The following is a 15,360-nucleotide window of genomic DNA, read 5'->3' as shown; positions in this document are numbered from 1 at the left end:
TTTTTTTTTTTTTTGGTGTTTTTTAACTCATATTATACATGAACACTCCTGCTGGGGGGAAGGGGCAGATTTGGGTGAGGAGGGGATTTTTGATACCCGGATTGGTGAAATCCCACTTTTTTCAGGGAAAAAAGGATCACTGACATTCCCACCTCCACCTGACCTCAAAAACAGGTCTTCCAGGAAGAGAATAAATAAATATTAACGGGTTTTTCCTTTGATTCTGGTGTTGGGATGAGGTGGTTGCTCCCTGATTTGGGGTGAGCCCTTTCAGTGCAGAACTTTTCAGTTCCATTTTTGCGTGGATCCTGTTTTTTGTGTTTTTTTGTTGTTTTTTTTTTTTTTTTTTTTGTAAGGAATCAGGCTGGGCTTTTTAAAAAAACAAAAACCAAACCAACAAACAAAAACCACGACAACCAAAACCAAACAACCACACCAAAAAAATTGGTTTTTTTTTTTACAAGAAGCAGACGGGGCCGAGGTCGACCCCAAACTCCTGCTCAGGTCCCCCAATGTCCATAGGTGCAATGTCCACGATGGGCAGGCGCGAGGTCTTCTGTGAGCGGTACTCGATGACAGTCCTGCCCCACTTCCCGGTGTGTTTCTGAGGGGAAAATGGGCCCAAATGGGGTCATTTAATCCTTAAATCCTTCCCAAACCCTTCAAATCCCAGTTTGAACCCTAATTTATCATCGGGTACAGAGGGATCCCACTTCCCGATGTGTTTCTGAGTGGAATGGGCCAAAATGGGGTTATTTAATCCTCCAGAACCTTCCAGTTCCTTCTTAGTTTGTGCCCATTTCATTGTTAAACCCAGAAGGGCCACATTTCCCAGTGCATTTTTGAGGGGAAAACATTGGAAAATGGAGTTCGGAGTCTCTATCCCTGGACCAGCATGGCCAGGTGTTACGCAAAGCCTGGACACGGTAGCACTTGGTGACAAGATGCTGTCACCTCCCAGGCTGCCCTCGCTGACCTCTCCCAACCTTGTCAACCCCATGATTTCCAGATTCTGCCCTGATTTTCCCCGCCCCTCCCCAGCACCCACCGTGCAGCCGTCCTCCAGCACGCTGTAGGTGAACCGGCTGTTGCCCTCAGCACGGATCTCGACATCATTGGAGCCCTGGATGAGAAGCGCCTTCCTCAGGCTGCCCGACTCCTCGTCCAGGTAGGCCACGCTGTTGCGGCAGTGGTAGGTGACGTTCTGGGAGCCCTCGGTGGACAGCAGCCTCAGGAAGGTCATCTGGATGTTGGCCGTGTTGGGGGCCAGGTCCTCAGCGCCGTAGCTGAACTGCAGGGAGGAGAGAGGCTTTCAGCTGGCTTTTTTTGGGGTTTTGGGGGGAATTTCCAGGGTTTGCTTTCTCAGAGGGGCGTTGGTGTCACAGCCTGATGCCAAGATTTCCAGGGAACTCTTTAAATCAACCAGTTCTGGTACAAAACCCATCAACTTCTCCCCAGGGAAGGAGATCACTCCAAGTTCTCCATAAAATTCCTAAATCAGCCAATATCTGATCCAAACCCCATCAATCTCACCCCAAGGAAGGACACCGCTCCAAGACTTCCATAAAGTCCTCTGGATCAACCAGTTCTGATCCAACAACCACCAATTCCACCCCCAAGATGAACATCAGCTCCAAGGTTTCCATATAAACCTCAAATCATCCAGTATCTGATAGAACCACCAAAGATTTCACCCCAAGGAAGGATATCAGCTCCAACTTTTCTGTAAAACTCCACCCCCACTCCTTTTCCCTGTTTTTTCTCCACGCCCATCCCAGTCAAACACCCACGTGGAAGCCACCATTGATGGTCTCGGCAAACCAGACGTGCTTCTTCTCCTTGGCTTTGCTGCTCCACCAGTTCTTCCTGGGGATGCTGCCGGGGCTGGGGTACACACACGTCTCCCCCGTGGCCATATTGCAGAAGACCTTGATGGCGTCCAGGGTGCAGCCCTGGTTAGGGTCGATCCAGTAATCGCCTGCGGCCAGAGGGTGCAGAGTGAGTGACCAGCCAGTGGTGAGGTCGGCAAGGAGGTCAGCGTGGTCCTTGGTGTCCAGGTGGGCAGTGGAGAGGACAAGGAGGAAGGAGGGGACATGGGGATGGACGCAGGGATGGACACAGGGCCAGACACAGGTGGATACAGGGATGGAGCTTCTCTCTCACCGCTCTTCCAGTCGGGGTGGCAGAGTTTGATGTCTCGGCAGGTCCTGGCCGGGTTCTTGCGGGAGCCCTCGGGGCTGCGGATGCTCTCGATCTGGTTGTTGAGGGCCTTGAGGGTGGCGTCCACCTCGGCATCGTGCGGCCGCAGCCCTGGCACCGCCTCATCTGCCCGCATGTAGCGCCCGGGGTCGGGGCCCTTCTCAGGCTGCCCCAGCCCCGCGAACGCTGACATGTCAATGCCGGTGCCGGGGGGCCCGGGCGGGCCAGGTGGGCCAGGGTTCCCGGGGGGACCCTGTGGGAAGGAGGAGCAGTCACGGGGTGATCGGCCGGGCCTTGGATCCCACTGCCCCACTGAATCCCTCTGCCCCACAAGATCCCCTCTGCCCCACAGGATCCCTTCTCCCCACTGTCCCCGCTCACCGCCGGGCCGGGCTCGCCGCTCCTCCCGCGGGGCCCAGGGGGGCCGATAGGTCCGGGCATCCCATTGGAGCCGTCCTTGCCCGAGGGGCCCACGGGGCCAGGGGGACCCTGAAAAACCCCGAAAAGGGCTCAGGGCACAGCAGGGATGAGGCTGCCACCCCCAGGCACGGCACCAGTCCTGGGCACACCTCCTTTTTCCCCCAGAATTCCAGGACTTACCCTGGGCCCAGAGGGACCCGCTGGCCCGGCAGCGCCCTGGTCTCCAGAAGGACCCTGGGAAAGACGGGAGGGTGGAGTATTTGGGATCCGACGGGAGATGTGGGATTTGGGGCGTGGGATGTGGGATTTAGGATCTATGGGGGGCTGTGACCCCAAATCCCGGCACTTACGGGGGGCCCGGGCAGCCCCTGGAGCCCTGTGAAGCCCCGGTGCCCCTTCAGGCCACGCTCGCCGGCCTCGCCTGCCTCGCCTTTGTCACCGCGCGGCCCCTGGGGACCCTGCAAGGGGGACACAGCAGGTCAGGAGCGGGGGGATCCCAAACTGCATTACCAAACCGGGATCCTCGGAATTCCAGGTGGGAATCACTCACCGGCATTCCCCGAGCGCCAGCGGGGCCAGAGGGACCCATGGGACCCTGAGCACCCTGCAGGAGAAAGGAGGGGAGTCAAAAACAGTGGGAACGGGATTTGGGATTTGAGGTGTGGGATTTGGGATGTCGGATGTGGGATTTAGTATTCCCAGTTTTATCTCCTGGGTTCTGTCCTGGGGTGACTCTCCCAAATTTGCCCTAAACCAGGACAGATTCCCAGTTCCAGCTCCTGGAGTTCTCAGGTGGATCCCAAACCAGGCTCCCAGAAATCCTCGGGAAGATGCTCAGAGCTGCTCCCAGATGATCCCAAACAGCTCCATGGCCCAGATTTGGGATGATTCCTGGTAATTCTTTTCTCTCCCCCATCTTGGCATGTCCTGCTCACCGTCTCTCCTCTGTCTCCCTGTTTTCCAGTGGGTCCCACGGGGCCGGGAGCGCCAGGAGCTCCAGGAGCACCGGGAGCACCCACGGGGCCGGTCTCCCCACGATCACCCTGGGAATAGGGAATGGGGTCAGGAATCCCAGGAATTCCGGCTCTGGGATGGGGACGAGCACAGGGATAATGGGAAATCCCGGGAATTCTGGGGCTTAAGAAATCAGGGATGAGCTCACCTTCACCCCGGCCGCCCCGTCCCTGCCTGGGGGTCCGTCAGAGCCGGGATTTCCCTGGGAAAACAGAAGGAATTCAGCTTTTGCCTTTGGGATGGGGGTAAAACTCCTTTTTCCAGGCAAAATTCTACAGCAAAAACACACACGGATTTTCTGGTATCAACTTTAGAACCATCCCTGCCCAGGATCAGCCAGAGCTCCATCCTGGATATTCCAGACATTCCCAATTTTCCTACCTCCCTGCCGGGCTCTCCGGCTGGCCCCGTCAGCCCGGGGGGTCCCACGGGCCCGGGGGGTCCCCGGTCACCGGCAGATCCAGGTGCTCCCTGTTTTCCAGGCTCTCCCTAAAAAAAAATCAGGAAAACCCCCGCATGAGTGAATCTGGGATGAGGGATTACTGCTCCAAGGGCAGAGAAATACGGGATTGGGGCTTTTCCCACTTCTCTGTGTGTCCCTCAGGGATTTCTGAGCCCTGGAACGGAATCGTGCAATCGAGGGATTTTTTTGGGAGGGACCTTCGAGCTCATCCAGGCCCTTTTATCCCACACCTGCCGCTCTCCCAGGTGGCTCCAAGCCCCGTGCAGGGACAATTCCAGGGATAGGAATGACGATCCTTAAGGTCCCTTCCAACCCCAAACCATTCCGTGATGTTCTGGGGATCCCGGCTCCTGTCGCTCCACATCCCCGAGCCATCCTCCTCTTCTCCCAGCCCCGCCGATCCCTTTTCCCAGGCTGGAGCAGCACAAAAACTGCGGCTCCCGCTCACAGCTTTTGGAATTTCCAGGCAGGAATTAAATGCCGTGCGGGAATTAAATTCCCCCGAGTCCCTGCGCATCCTGGCTGCCCCAGGGGTGCGGAGCAGAGCCGGGATTTGGCCCTAAACCCCTCGTGCCGGCTGCATTGAGAGCAGAAAAGCAGCAGGAAATCAGGAGACCGGGAGGGAATTCAAACCCTCCTCGGCCACGAACTTTGCCCAGAGCTCGGGGGGCACAAATTCCCGGTGGAATAAAGGTGGGATCGATGGCAAATTTGTATGGAAAATGCGTCACGCTGGTCGAGTGGTGCGTGGTCGAGTCAGTAGGGAAAAGCCTTGAGAGATTTTGGGACATTTTTGGCATGGAAAGAGCTGTGATCCCAAAAACACCGGGATGGTCGTGAGCAGCTTTCACCACTCCCCACCCCCCCGCCCTACCAAAATCCTTCCGCGCCACAAAATTGCCTCTGATGTGTTCCCATTTCTTCCCAGACTGGGGATTTTTGGGGTTTCTTGGGGATTTTTAGGGTTTTGCTCACCGAGGGCCCGGGCAGCCCTGGGAATCCGCGCTCACCGCGCTGCCCCGGCAACCCCACGATGCCGCGCTGTCCTGCCAGCCCCTGGGGACCAGGGGGACCGTCCGGACCCTGCGGGGACACAACGGGGGTCAGCCCCACTCGGGGGGGTGGCAGGGAGTCCGGGGGGGTGTCCCCAAATTCCAAATACCGCAGGGCCGTCCTCGCCGGGCTCGCCTTTCTCGCCGGGGGGGCCGGCAGGGCCTTGCAGCCCTGGGTCCCCTGCTCGGCCCGGGGGTCCCGCGTCGCCCCGCGCGCCCTTGGGGCCGTCCTTGCCCGCGGAGCCGGGGGGCCCGGGGGGGCCGGGGTTACCCTGCGGGAGAGATCGGGCTTAGAGGGAACTCAGGAGGGGTTTCCATCTTCCTGATCTGTCCCTGGCCCATTCCTGATCCCATTCCCAGCACTGCTCAGGGATTGGAGAGTGCTCGGAACGTTCCTTTGAAAGGGGTGAGTGGTGGCAACCCAGGGTTGGCTTTGGTTCGGGGACATCGTGGGGAGTGCCCAGACCTCTGAAGCTGGGGGTCAGCGATCCTGGCTGATCCTGACTGTCCCGAGCAATTCCAGAGCTTCCCGAGGGATCATGACTGTCCCAAAATGAGCTGTTCCCAAATGATCCCACTTTTTCCTCAGTGACCCCAACTGTCCTGAGTGACCCCAGATCTTCCCAAGCGATTCTGGCTGCTCTGAGTGGTCCCCAGTGACCCCAGTTTCCCCCAGCTCACGTTTGGGCCAGGGGGTCCAACACGTCCGGCAGCTCCGGGGAATCCGGTGGCTCCCTGGGAACAGAGGTGAGAGGGGCTCAGACCCCGCCCTTCCCCATCCCCATCCCCATCCCCATCCTCATCCCCCTCCCCCGCCCCCCTACTCACCGGGGGTCCCTGAGCGCCTCGAGCTCCTTTGGGACCAGTGACACCTGTGGGACCCTGGGAGGAGGTAGAAAACCAATCAGGACAGTCAGGACCCAGAGATTCCTGGAATTCTAGGGATGAGGGGCCCCCACAAGGGATCGGCCCCAATTTTGGGGGTCCCAGGATGGACCCACCTGCGGTCCAGGAGCCCCAGAAGGACCTTGAGGCCCGGGAGCTCCGGCGTCACCCTTCTGGCCAGGCTCCCCCTGCTCGCCTTTGGCTCCGGGCTGGCCATCAGCACCCTGGGAAAGAACCACGGTCAGTGGTCAGCCGTCACTGGGGACAATGGGATGGACTGGGGACAGAACTCACCGGGGGTCCAGCAAATCCGGCAGGGCCGGGGGCTCCGGGCTCTCCGCGCTCTCCCTGTAGGGGAAACGGGGTGAAAATCAAGGGAATGGGGAAAATGCAGCCCTGCTAGCACTACAGGGGGACAGGTGGCACTTACAGGGGCACCGCGGGCACCGGCAGCTCCAGATGGGCCAGGGGGGCCAGACTCGCCCTGGAAAGGAAGGAGGGGGAGTTGTGGGAGATGGAGGGGTTTGTTTGGGTGGAGGCAGCTCGGGGCCACCCCAGGGATCAGGTGGAATCTGTCCTGGGAATCGGATGAGATCTGTCCCCATGGGAGCAGTGGCGGGGCAACTCTGGTCTCACCTTCTCGCCGTTGGGGCCAGCAGGGCCAGGGGGGCCGATGGGACCGGTCAGACCCTGTGGGGACAGAGGGTACAGTGAGGCCACTGGGAGGGGCCCTAGGTGGCCACCATGGACATCCCTCACCGGCCAGCAGGAGGACGAGGACACCAGGAGTGTCCCTGGCCAGCCACTATGAGTGTCCTTGACTGGCCCCCTCCTGCCCCATCCCTGTCCCACTCACGCGAGCTCCGTCCTTTCCGGGGGCTCCCTCGGGTCCCTTCTCTCCGACGTCTCCCTGTGGGGTGGGACAGGGCTGGCATGAGTCCAGCTGAACCCTGGTGGCACCCCGTGACCCCCACATCACTGTCACTCACCCTGTCCCCCTTGGGACCAGCGATGCCGGCAGCTCCTCTCTCCCCAGGCATCCCCTGCAGTCCCGGGGGTCCCTGGGCTCCGTTGGGGCCGGCAGGGCCAGTGGCACCCTGAAACAACAAAGGGACATTACTGGGGTGTCACCCCCTATGGTGGCACTGAGCCAGCTGGCGCTGTCCCTGTGTGTCACCCACCTTGGGTCCATCGGTGCCAGGGGTGCCGGGGAGGCCGCGAGGCCCCTGCAGGCCCTGGGCGCCGGGAGAACCGCGCTCGCCGGGGAAGCCGCGCTCGCCCTGGGGACAGCAGGGATGGCTCAACAGGAATATGGGGACACTGGCATGGGTGGCACCAGGGGGAGGGCAGGGCATCATCCCTCACTGCCCTGGAGTGACTGGGAGGGACAGGGAGGGACAGGGAGTGGGACAGAACCAGCACGGAGTGGGTGGCCCTGGGTGGGGACAACCAGGCTCTGGGATGCCCCGAAGTCCCCATGGGATGAACATGTCCCCAAGCTGGGAGGACAGGTGACACTGGGAGCCCCCCAGAGGTGACACTGGGACCTCTCCAGAGGTGACACTTACCCTGGGACCCACAAGCCCGGGGGCTCCAGCTTCTCCAGGAACACCCTGTGTAAAGGTGACGAATGGGTTTGGGGTCAGAACTGGGGGATTTGGGGGATCCTGATCCCACCTGGAGGGGGAATGGGGGTGTCTCACCTGATCTCCGGGTTTGCCGCTCTCGCCGGGGGGACCTGGTGGCCCTGGCAGCCCCTGGGAGGGGACAGGAGCCATGTGAGAACAATGACAGTGAGACCCCCGGGCTTGGGCTGGCATCAGCCTGACGCCAACGCCCAAACCTCCAATCCCTGTGCTCACCTGGAAGCCGGAGGGGCCGGGGGCTCCTTGCTCTCCCCTCTCCCCTGCTGGGCCCTGCAGGATGGACGTTACTCAGTGACCCCAAAACCTTTGGGATTTTGGACTTCCCCCACCCCAAGATTTTGGGGATCCCGCAAGCCCCAGCACTGCAGGAGCTGGGGATTTGTGGGTTTTGGGAACCCCCAGTACATCCAGGGGGGTTTTCAGCCCCAGTCCTGAGCTCGCCCCACTGCACTCACGGCAGGTCCCGGGGGTCCAGCAGCTCCAGTCTCTCCGTCCTTGCCAGGAAGTCCCTACAGAGAAGGGAAACCCTACTGAGCCCCAAATCCCATAAATCCCATTTCCCCCCTTCTCGTGCCTCAGTTCCCCCCTTGGGGGCTTTTAGGATGGAGTGGCACCAAAACATGGATTTTTGGGGTTTGTGGGGACAGAAGACCTCACCCTCAGCCCCGGCGCTCCGGGAAGTCCTTTTTCACCAGCTTTTCCAGGCTCACCCTAAAAAGGAATGGAGGATTTGGGGTTCCAGCCCCAGGGAGAATTCCCAGGTATTTTTAGAGGAAAAAGGGTCTGTACTCACATTGGCACCTTTGGGACCAGGGAACCCCATAACGCCAGGCTGGCCCCGAGCCCCCTGGGGGCCGGGGGGTCCAGGGCGTCCATCCTCGCCAGGGGCACCCTGTGGGGACAGGGGTCAGTGGGGGCAGGAGCCCACCCCAAACCCCAAGAACTCCACACCCCAAACCACCACAAGCAACCCCAAACCACCCCTAATGGGGTGTCACTCACTGTGGGGCCAACTTTGCCTTGGGGCCCAGCATCCCCGGGGCGGCCCGTGAGACCCTGTGGGGACAAAAAGGGTTTGAGGATGTCCCCTGGTATGGGGGGCCTGACCCCATGACGGTGGGGTGACCCCAAAGGGCACCTGTGCTTCCCACAAAGAACAGGAAACCCCAAGGAGGAATTTTGGGAGCCCCAAATGCACGTTGGGAATCTCAAAGAGCACCTGAATTAGCAGAGAACATCTGAATTAACCCCAAAGTTTCTTAATTAACCCCAACGTTTCTTAATTAGCACCAAAAAGCGCCAAGCACAACCCAAAAAATGGTCTAAATGCCAAAGGGCATCTTGGCTAATCCCAAAAGGACCTTATTGACCACAAAAGTTTCTTAACCACCCCCAAAATCACCCTAAACCAACCCCAAAATCACCTTATTGACCCCCAAAACCACCTTAACCACCCCCAAAACCACACTTAACAACCGCAAAAGTGCCTTTACCACCCCCAAAATCATCTCATTGACCCTGAAAGTGCCTTAACCAGCCCCAAACCCTCCCCCTCATCCATCCCCCAGACCCCACAGGTGCCACCCCATCCCCATTTTTGGGGTCACTGCTGTCCCTCACCCTGGCTCCAGGCAGGCCAGGCTCTCCAGGGCGTCCGGGGTCGCCGGTGGCTCCTTTGGGGCCGGCCAGGCCAGCGGGGCCACGCTCACCCGGGGCCCCCTGTGGGGGGATTAGGGGTCAGTTTGGGGGATTTGAGGTCAGTTTGGGGTTGTCACCCCCAGTGTCCCCAAAGTCCCACCTTGGGGCCAGCCAGCCCATCCTGCCCTGGGAAGCCACGGTTGCCAGGAGCGCCCTGTGGGAGAAGATGAGGATTTGTGGGGTCAGGGGAGGGTTTTAAGGTCGAGGGGAGGATTTTTTGGATTGGGGTTGGTTCTTTGGGATCAGGGTTGTTTCTCTGGGGTCTGGGTGAGTTTTTTGGGATCAGGGTTGTTTTTTAGGGTCGAGGACACCACAGACCCTCTCTCCAGGTGGACCCAAAGGTCCGGCAGCTCCGGGTTCTCCGCGGGCTCCTCTCTTCCCTTCCTCCCCGGCTGGTCCGGGGGCACCTTGGGGTCCTGCAGGGCCCTGAGGACGATGAGGAAAAGGGGTCACAAGGAGCCTTCACCCCCTCCCTGACCCCTCCAGGGACAAATCCCATAAATCCGCGTCCCCCTTGTATCCTGCCTGTGTCCCTGCTGGCGCCGGGGCTCGACGGGGGCCCCATTGATGGTGGTTAATGAGGCGAGGGGAGAATGTCCCCGAGGGGGGGCAATGTCCCCAAGGGGGGGACACGCAAACACTGCGGCCATTGTCCCACAGCCCCCCCGGCCACTGTCCCCCACGGGAGGGGGACGCTGCCCCTCCAGGGGCCTCGTTAGGGGAACGGCTCATTAGGGCCGAGGAGGCGCCGGAGGGGAGAGCAGGGTCAGGGATGGACACTGGGCTGGGGATGGACACTGGGACGGGAATGGACCCTCAGGGGAACAGTGAGGGGTCAGGGGGTGACACTCGAATGGTCAGTGAGGACCAGGGACAGACCCCTGGGTGGGCAGGGGTTGGGAACGGACACTAGAAAGGAAACAGACACTGGGATGGGCAGTGAGGGGCTGGAGCTGGACACTCAATGGACATTGAGGAGCTCTGGGTGTCCCCCAACCTGGACTCACCGTCTCTCCTTTGGGTCCCTGCTCGCCTTTGAATCCCGCAATGCCAGGTTCGCCCTGAGGATGGGGGACAATGTCACAGTGTCCCCACAGCTGTCCCACCCCAACCCTGGCCTGGTCTTCAGGTCCTTGTCCCTATCCCATCCCATCCCATTCCCACCCCCAGTGTCGCCTTAGGGGTCAGGGCCAGGTGACCCTGGGGTGACCCCGGGATGACCCGGGGGTGACTTTGGGGAGGGGACACCCAAAGGGGGAAGGCGTGAAGGAGGCATGGCCTGGGTCAGAAGAGGCGTGGCCAGTGGCCGGGGCGTGGTCAGTGGCCGGGGCTGGGTCCCCGGGGGGACATCGGGGGTCTCTCACCGTCTGTCCCTTGGGGCCCAGAGGGCCGGTGGCTCCCTGGGGTCCGGGTGGGCCGCGGGGGCCGGGGAATCCTGGAGCGCCGGCGATGCCTGGAGCGCCCTGTGGACACCGGCAGACGTCAGGGACCCCGCAATGTCCCTGTGTCCCCCTCAGTGTCACCAGTGTCCCGGTCTCTGCCGGCAGTTCCTGTCGCCCAGCAGCTCAAATCCCACCCTGTCCCTGCAGCCCCAGTGTCCCCCAATACCGCCCCAGCATCCCCCCAGTGTCCCCACCCATCTCCCTGTCCACCGGTGTCCCCCAGTGTCCCCCATCCCTGAGTGCCCCACGACCCCCAGGGGACCCAAAATTCCCCAGATCCCAGCACAGCCCTCGGCACCTGCTTCTCACCCCGGGCCAGTCCCTGTCCCCATCTCCAGGGGCTCACTGGGACACCCCATCCCCATCCTCGTCCCTGTCCCCATCCCCGCTCACCGCCGATCCTTTTGCTCCGGGGATGCCATCCGTCCCTGGGTTCCCCTGCAAGCAGACCGCGCTGAGCTCTGTGCCTCAGTTTACCCGGATCCGGCCACGGCGGGGGGACAAAGCAACGAGGGCGAGGGGACAGTGACTTACGGGGGCACCGGCGGGGCCGGGCGAGCCGGGGGTCCCGGATTCTCCGCGGGGCCCTTGGGCACCCTCGGGTCCTCGCGCTCCGGTGGGACCGGCTTCACCCTGAGGGGGAGGTGACAAAGAGGGTCAGGGGTGACCTCGGGACCCACCTGTCCCCACCGGGATCATCCTTGTCCCCTCACCTTGGAGCCGGGGGCGCCGGGGAAGCCGGGGGCTCCTGCGGGGCCGACGGGACCCTGGGGGCGAGAGGAGCGTGAGGGTCTCCCCGGGCTCCGGGGGACCTCGGGGGACCCCGCGGTCTCCTCGGGAGGGGGACACAAAGGGCCAGGGACGCGCCAACCTCCCCTGGACTTACGGGGGGTCCGGCCGGGCCCGGGAGGCCGTCGTTGCCACGAGCGCCCTAGGGGGAGACGGTGCCGCGGATGACGGGGGGGTCCCCAGGGCCGGGGACAGGTCCCCCCCGCCACCCGCAGGTGCCACCAGCACCGCAGGTGCCACCGCACTCACCGCAGCGCCCGAGGGGCCCGGACGGCCTCGCTCTCCGGGCAGCCCGCGGGGACCCTGTGGGTACAGAGGGTGACAGGTGAGGCCCGGGGGGTGCTGGCCCTTCCCGAGCCCACCCGGCCGTGCCTCAGTTTCCCTTTCGCAGCGCCGCACTCACCATGGGGCCGGGGGAGCCGTTCTCGCCCGGGGAGCCGGACTCGCCCTGCGGGGCGGGACAAAGGTGAGCATGGGGCGGGCACGGGGACGGTCCCCTGGTGTCACACGGACGGTCACCAGAGCCGGGGGACAGTCACCCCAGCACAGGGGTCGTCACTACAGGCAGGGAACTGTCCCCAGCCCCAGGACCTGTCACCCCCGCTCACCTTGGCTCCGGGTGCTCCCGCCTCTCCCTTGGCGCCGTCCAGGCCGGGGTAGCCCTGGGGACAGGAACAAGGCGGGGCTGTGACAATGACAGAGCCACTCCGGGGGACACAGGGACACGGGGACGGGCAGGGGACGCACACTCACCCGGTGGCCTTTGACTCCAGGCAGGCCGGGGGTCCCGGGGAAGCCACGAGCGCCCTGCGGGCAGTGGAGAAGGGACAGTTGGGGACAGGAAGGGGACAGCAATGGCTTTGTCGCGGGACCACCGGTGCCACTCTCACCTGGGGGCCGGGGGGGCCGCGCTCGCCGGATTTCCCGGGTTTGCCTGTCTCGCCCTGCGGGGAAAATGGGATTTTTGAGGGGTTGGGGACACAAAAATGTCACATTTTGCCCCTTCTCAGCCCAGCTTCGGTGGCTGCCACCGCAGCTGAATGTCACGAATGTCACTCACGTCGTCACCGGGCTTGCCAGGAGGTCCCGGAGGTCCCCGGGGACCCATCGGACCCTGAAGAGGACAAAGAGGTGGCGGTGGGGGGCACTGGGGGGTGGCAGTGCCCCGATTTGAGGGGTTTTGGGGACATCTGGGGGCACTCACAGCAGCGCCTGGCTCGCCGGGCTCGCCGGGGTTGCCTTGGAATCCTTGGGGACCCTGCAGGGACAAGGTGACATCAGCGGGGGTGGCAGCAGCCAGCCCAGACACCCCGAAACTTGAGGAGGGGGGCAATACTTACGGGGGAGCCAGAGGGGCCGGGGGGGCCGCGGGGTCCCATGGGGCCCTGGGGGGACACAGTGATGTCACACGAGGGCGGGACATTGCGGGGGGACAACCCCGAAGCCGCCAAAGCGGGGGAGCCCCCAAAATTGGGGGTCCTAGAGTGGGGTCCCAAATGGGATCAGTCTGCACAGGGATGAGGAGGGGTTTGGGGGTGTGGGGAGGGGAGTTAGGGGGATTTGGTGAGAATTGAGGGAATCTGGGGGGGTTGATGGAAATTTGGGGGGAATTGAGGGGGATTTTCGGGTGACACTACCATGGGTCCCTGCATGACACCCATCTGAGCCCCTCCAGCCTTCTCGTCGAAGCCTCCGGCCATCTGAGCTGCGAAGTTCTGCCAGGGAAAGGTGGCTCAGCACCCCGGAGACCCCAAAAACCCCCTGAATTCCCCTCAGAAAAATCCCAATTCCCATTAAAACCCCACAATTCCCATTAAAATCTCTGCTACTGCACTCAAAATCCACCCAAATTCCCTCAAATCCCCCAAATCTCCCTCAAAAACTCCCCAAATCTCCTCAATCCCCCCAATTGCCTCAAAACCCCTCCAGATCCCCCTCAAAGTTCCATGAAACCCCCCCAAATCTCCTCAATTTCAACCCCCCCCCCCAAATCCCATCTACCCCCCTCCCCCAAATACTCACCCCCCCCAAGCCGGGGGGTCCTGGGGGTCCGGGGGGCCCGGGGGGGCCGGGATTTCCTGGAGTTCCGGGTTCCCCATCCCTGCCCCGGGGGCCAGGGGCGCCCTGGGGTGGGGGGGATAAAAATAGGGATTTTGGAGGGTTCCCCGTAGATTTTTGTGGGAAGACAAAGAGGATTTTAGGGTTTCACAATGGATTTTTGGGGATTTAGGGGGTGTCTCTCTCACCTTCTCGCCCTTCTCGCCGCGGTCCCCTCGCTGTCCCTGCTCACCTGCGGGGCCCTGCGGGGGGAGGGGAGGAACAGGATGGGGGAGGGGAGGTCAGGAGTCCTCTCCCCCCATCCCCCCCACCGTCCCCCCCGGACCCCCCCTCTCCCAAAAATTCCAGAGATATCCCGGCCTGGAGCTGTTCCCACCTGCGGGCCTGGGGGTCCTCGGGGTCCTACGACCTGCAGGGACACAAAAGGGGTGACATCAGGGCTGTGGGGGTCCCGGCCCCTTTTTGGGGTGTCCCAACCCCGCACGCCCGCCTCAGCCCCTTTTTGGGGTCTCCTCCCCACTCACATCTTTGATGTCACCGGGTTCACCTTTTTGTCCCTGTGAGGAGAAACAAAGGGTGAGACCCCAAAATCACCCAAGAATTCGTCTCTCTGTCCCCCCAGGGATGAGCGCAAAATTGCCCCAAAAGCCCCCCAAGGCAAAGCAAAGAATGAACCCAGAGACACCCCCCCCCCCCCAATTCCCCCAAAAGCCAAAAAAAGCACTCCAAAATTCGGGACAATTGCCCCCCAAATTTGCTCACCTTGGGGCCTGGATGCCCTGTAGGAACCCCCCCAAAAAAAGAAAAAGAAAGAGAAATTAATGGAGGGGGACACACGAATCTGGGGTGGGGGCAACACGAGGTGGTTCCGTCCTGGGAGGGCTGTTGGGCCAAACTGGGGGGCACTGGGGGCTCCCCCAAAGCGGGACCAGCAGCGAGGGGGCCGAGGGGGCTTTTTGTGGCAGCTGGAAGGCTTTTTGGGGGTGCTCAACCCTTTAATTCCTCCCCCGATCTGGGGCAGAGAAGGGTTAAAAAAAGGCAACTTTTGGGGTTTTGGAGGTTTGGGGGGATGTGGAGTTTGGGTTTTCCTTCATTTTGGGGTGAAATCCCACAGTTGGGAACCCGGATTGTGGCATTCTGTGGGGTTTCCATTCATTTTAGGGTGCATTCCCACAATTTCAGGGGATTTTCACCAAAGCCCTTCTGCTGGGGGTGCAAAAACCCCTCGCACCACCCTTTGCCCCATTTTTTCTGTCTAACCCCCCCCCAAAACCTCCAGATTTTCAACCAGGGCTAAAAACCTCGATGATTTTTCCCCCTGGGGTCGATCTTTCCCCGTTGTTTTGGGGTGAAGTTGCCTTTTCCCCGCATTGCCGCATGGATGACGCCATCCATGGCCGGGTAATTTATTTATTAATTCGCTAATTAAGGGAAATAAATAAATAAATTACAACCACTGGGCTGCTCGGTGGGGCAAATGGGGCAGCACTCTCCGAAGGGGATCTCGGGGCTGGGGCAGTCCCGCAGCTCCTCGCAGATGATTTCGTCGCACAGCACTGTCCCCGTGTCGCACACGCAGATCCGGCACGGCTCCGGCTTCCACACGTCCTTGTCGCTGTAGCGGTGCCCGTCCTGCAGGCAGCTGCCAGCCTCGGCTGCGGGGACAGCGCGGGGACAGCGTGGGGACAGCGCGG

The 15,360-nt window shown here is 61.5% G+C and overlaps 1 protein-coding gene across 3 annotated transcripts in view; it reads right to left on the bottom strand.

Moving 5' to 3' along the window:
- COL2A1 (collagen type II alpha 1 chain) overlaps positions 1-15,360 on the bottom strand; it is a 17,484-nt gene continuing 2,124 nt past the window's right edge. The window contains exons 2-54 of one of the 3 annotated variants that reach the window (XM_015615903.3): positions 15,118-15,321; positions 14,429-14,445; positions 14,191-14,223; positions 14,043-14,075; positions 13,855-13,908; positions 13,631-13,732; positions 13,246-13,323; positions 12,949-12,993; positions 12,813-12,866; positions 12,669-12,722; positions 12,499-12,552; positions 12,362-12,415; positions 12,217-12,270; positions 12,012-12,056; positions 11,858-11,911; positions 11,706-11,750; positions 11,533-11,586; positions 11,354-11,452; positions 11,213-11,257; positions 10,742-10,840; positions 10,385-10,438; positions 9,696-9,803; positions 9,478-9,531; positions 9,300-9,398; positions 8,682-8,735; positions 8,473-8,571; positions 8,337-8,390; positions 8,135-8,188; positions 7,896-7,949; positions 7,737-7,790; positions 7,602-7,646; positions 7,215-7,313; positions 7,023-7,130; positions 6,890-6,943; positions 6,670-6,723; positions 6,464-6,517; positions 6,328-6,381; positions 6,150-6,257; positions 5,977-6,030; positions 5,830-5,883; positions 5,259-5,420; positions 5,072-5,179; positions 4,015-4,122; positions 3,782-3,835; positions 3,555-3,662; positions 3,170-3,223; positions 2,970-3,077; positions 2,800-2,853; positions 2,581-2,688; positions 2,164-2,452; positions 1,791-1,978; positions 1,049-1,291; positions 1-604 (exon numbers count right to left, since the gene is read on the bottom strand). In XM_015615903.3, the coding sequence (XP_015471389.1) occupies positions 458-604; positions 1,049-1,291; positions 1,791-1,978; positions 2,164-2,452; positions 2,581-2,688; positions 2,800-2,853; positions 2,970-3,077; positions 3,170-3,223; positions 3,555-3,662; positions 3,782-3,835; positions 4,015-4,122; positions 5,072-5,179; positions 5,259-5,420; positions 5,830-5,883; positions 5,977-6,030; positions 6,150-6,257; positions 6,328-6,381; positions 6,464-6,517; positions 6,670-6,723; positions 6,890-6,943; positions 7,023-7,130; positions 7,215-7,313; positions 7,602-7,646; positions 7,737-7,790; positions 7,896-7,949; positions 8,135-8,188; positions 8,337-8,390; positions 8,473-8,571; positions 8,682-8,735; positions 9,300-9,398; positions 9,478-9,531; positions 9,696-9,803; positions 10,385-10,438; positions 10,742-10,840; positions 11,213-11,257; positions 11,354-11,452; positions 11,533-11,586; positions 11,706-11,750; positions 11,858-11,911; positions 12,012-12,056; positions 12,217-12,270; positions 12,362-12,415; positions 12,499-12,552; positions 12,669-12,722; positions 12,813-12,866; positions 12,949-12,993; positions 13,246-13,323; positions 13,631-13,732; positions 13,855-13,908; positions 14,043-14,075; positions 14,191-14,223; positions 14,429-14,445; positions 15,118-15,321 (4,376 nt within the window). In that variant the 3' untranslated portion in view covers positions 1-457. The remainder of the gene's footprint in view (positions 605-1,048; positions 1,292-1,790; positions 1,979-2,163; positions 2,453-2,580; positions 2,689-2,799; positions 2,854-2,969; positions 3,078-3,169; positions 3,224-3,554; positions 3,663-3,781; positions 3,836-4,014; positions 4,123-5,071; positions 5,180-5,258; positions 5,421-5,829; positions 5,884-5,976; positions 6,031-6,149; positions 6,258-6,327; positions 6,382-6,463; positions 6,518-6,669; positions 6,724-6,889; positions 6,944-7,022; positions 7,131-7,214; positions 7,314-7,601; positions 7,647-7,736; positions 7,791-7,895; positions 7,950-8,134; positions 8,189-8,336; positions 8,391-8,472; positions 8,572-8,681; positions 8,736-9,299; positions 9,399-9,477; positions 9,532-9,695; positions 9,804-10,384; positions 10,439-10,741; positions 10,841-11,212; positions 11,258-11,353; positions 11,453-11,532; positions 11,587-11,705; positions 11,751-11,857; positions 11,912-12,011; positions 12,057-12,216; positions 12,271-12,361; positions 12,416-12,498; positions 12,553-12,668; positions 12,723-12,812; positions 12,867-12,948; positions 12,994-13,245; positions 13,324-13,630; positions 13,733-13,854; positions 13,909-14,042; positions 14,076-14,190; positions 14,224-14,428; positions 14,446-15,117; positions 15,322-15,360) is intronic. The other 2 variants (XM_019005411.2, XM_019005412.2) reach the window with 2 other exon arrangements.

Source organism: Parus major, unplaced genomic scaffold, assembly GCF_001522545.3.
Source record: "Parus major isolate Abel unplaced genomic scaffold, Parus_major1.1 Scaffold299, whole genome shotgun sequence".
Taxonomy (NCBI): Eukaryota; Metazoa; Chordata; class Aves; order Passeriformes; family Paridae; genus Parus; species Parus major.
This window is presented reverse-complemented; position numbering and strand designations above follow the sequence as displayed.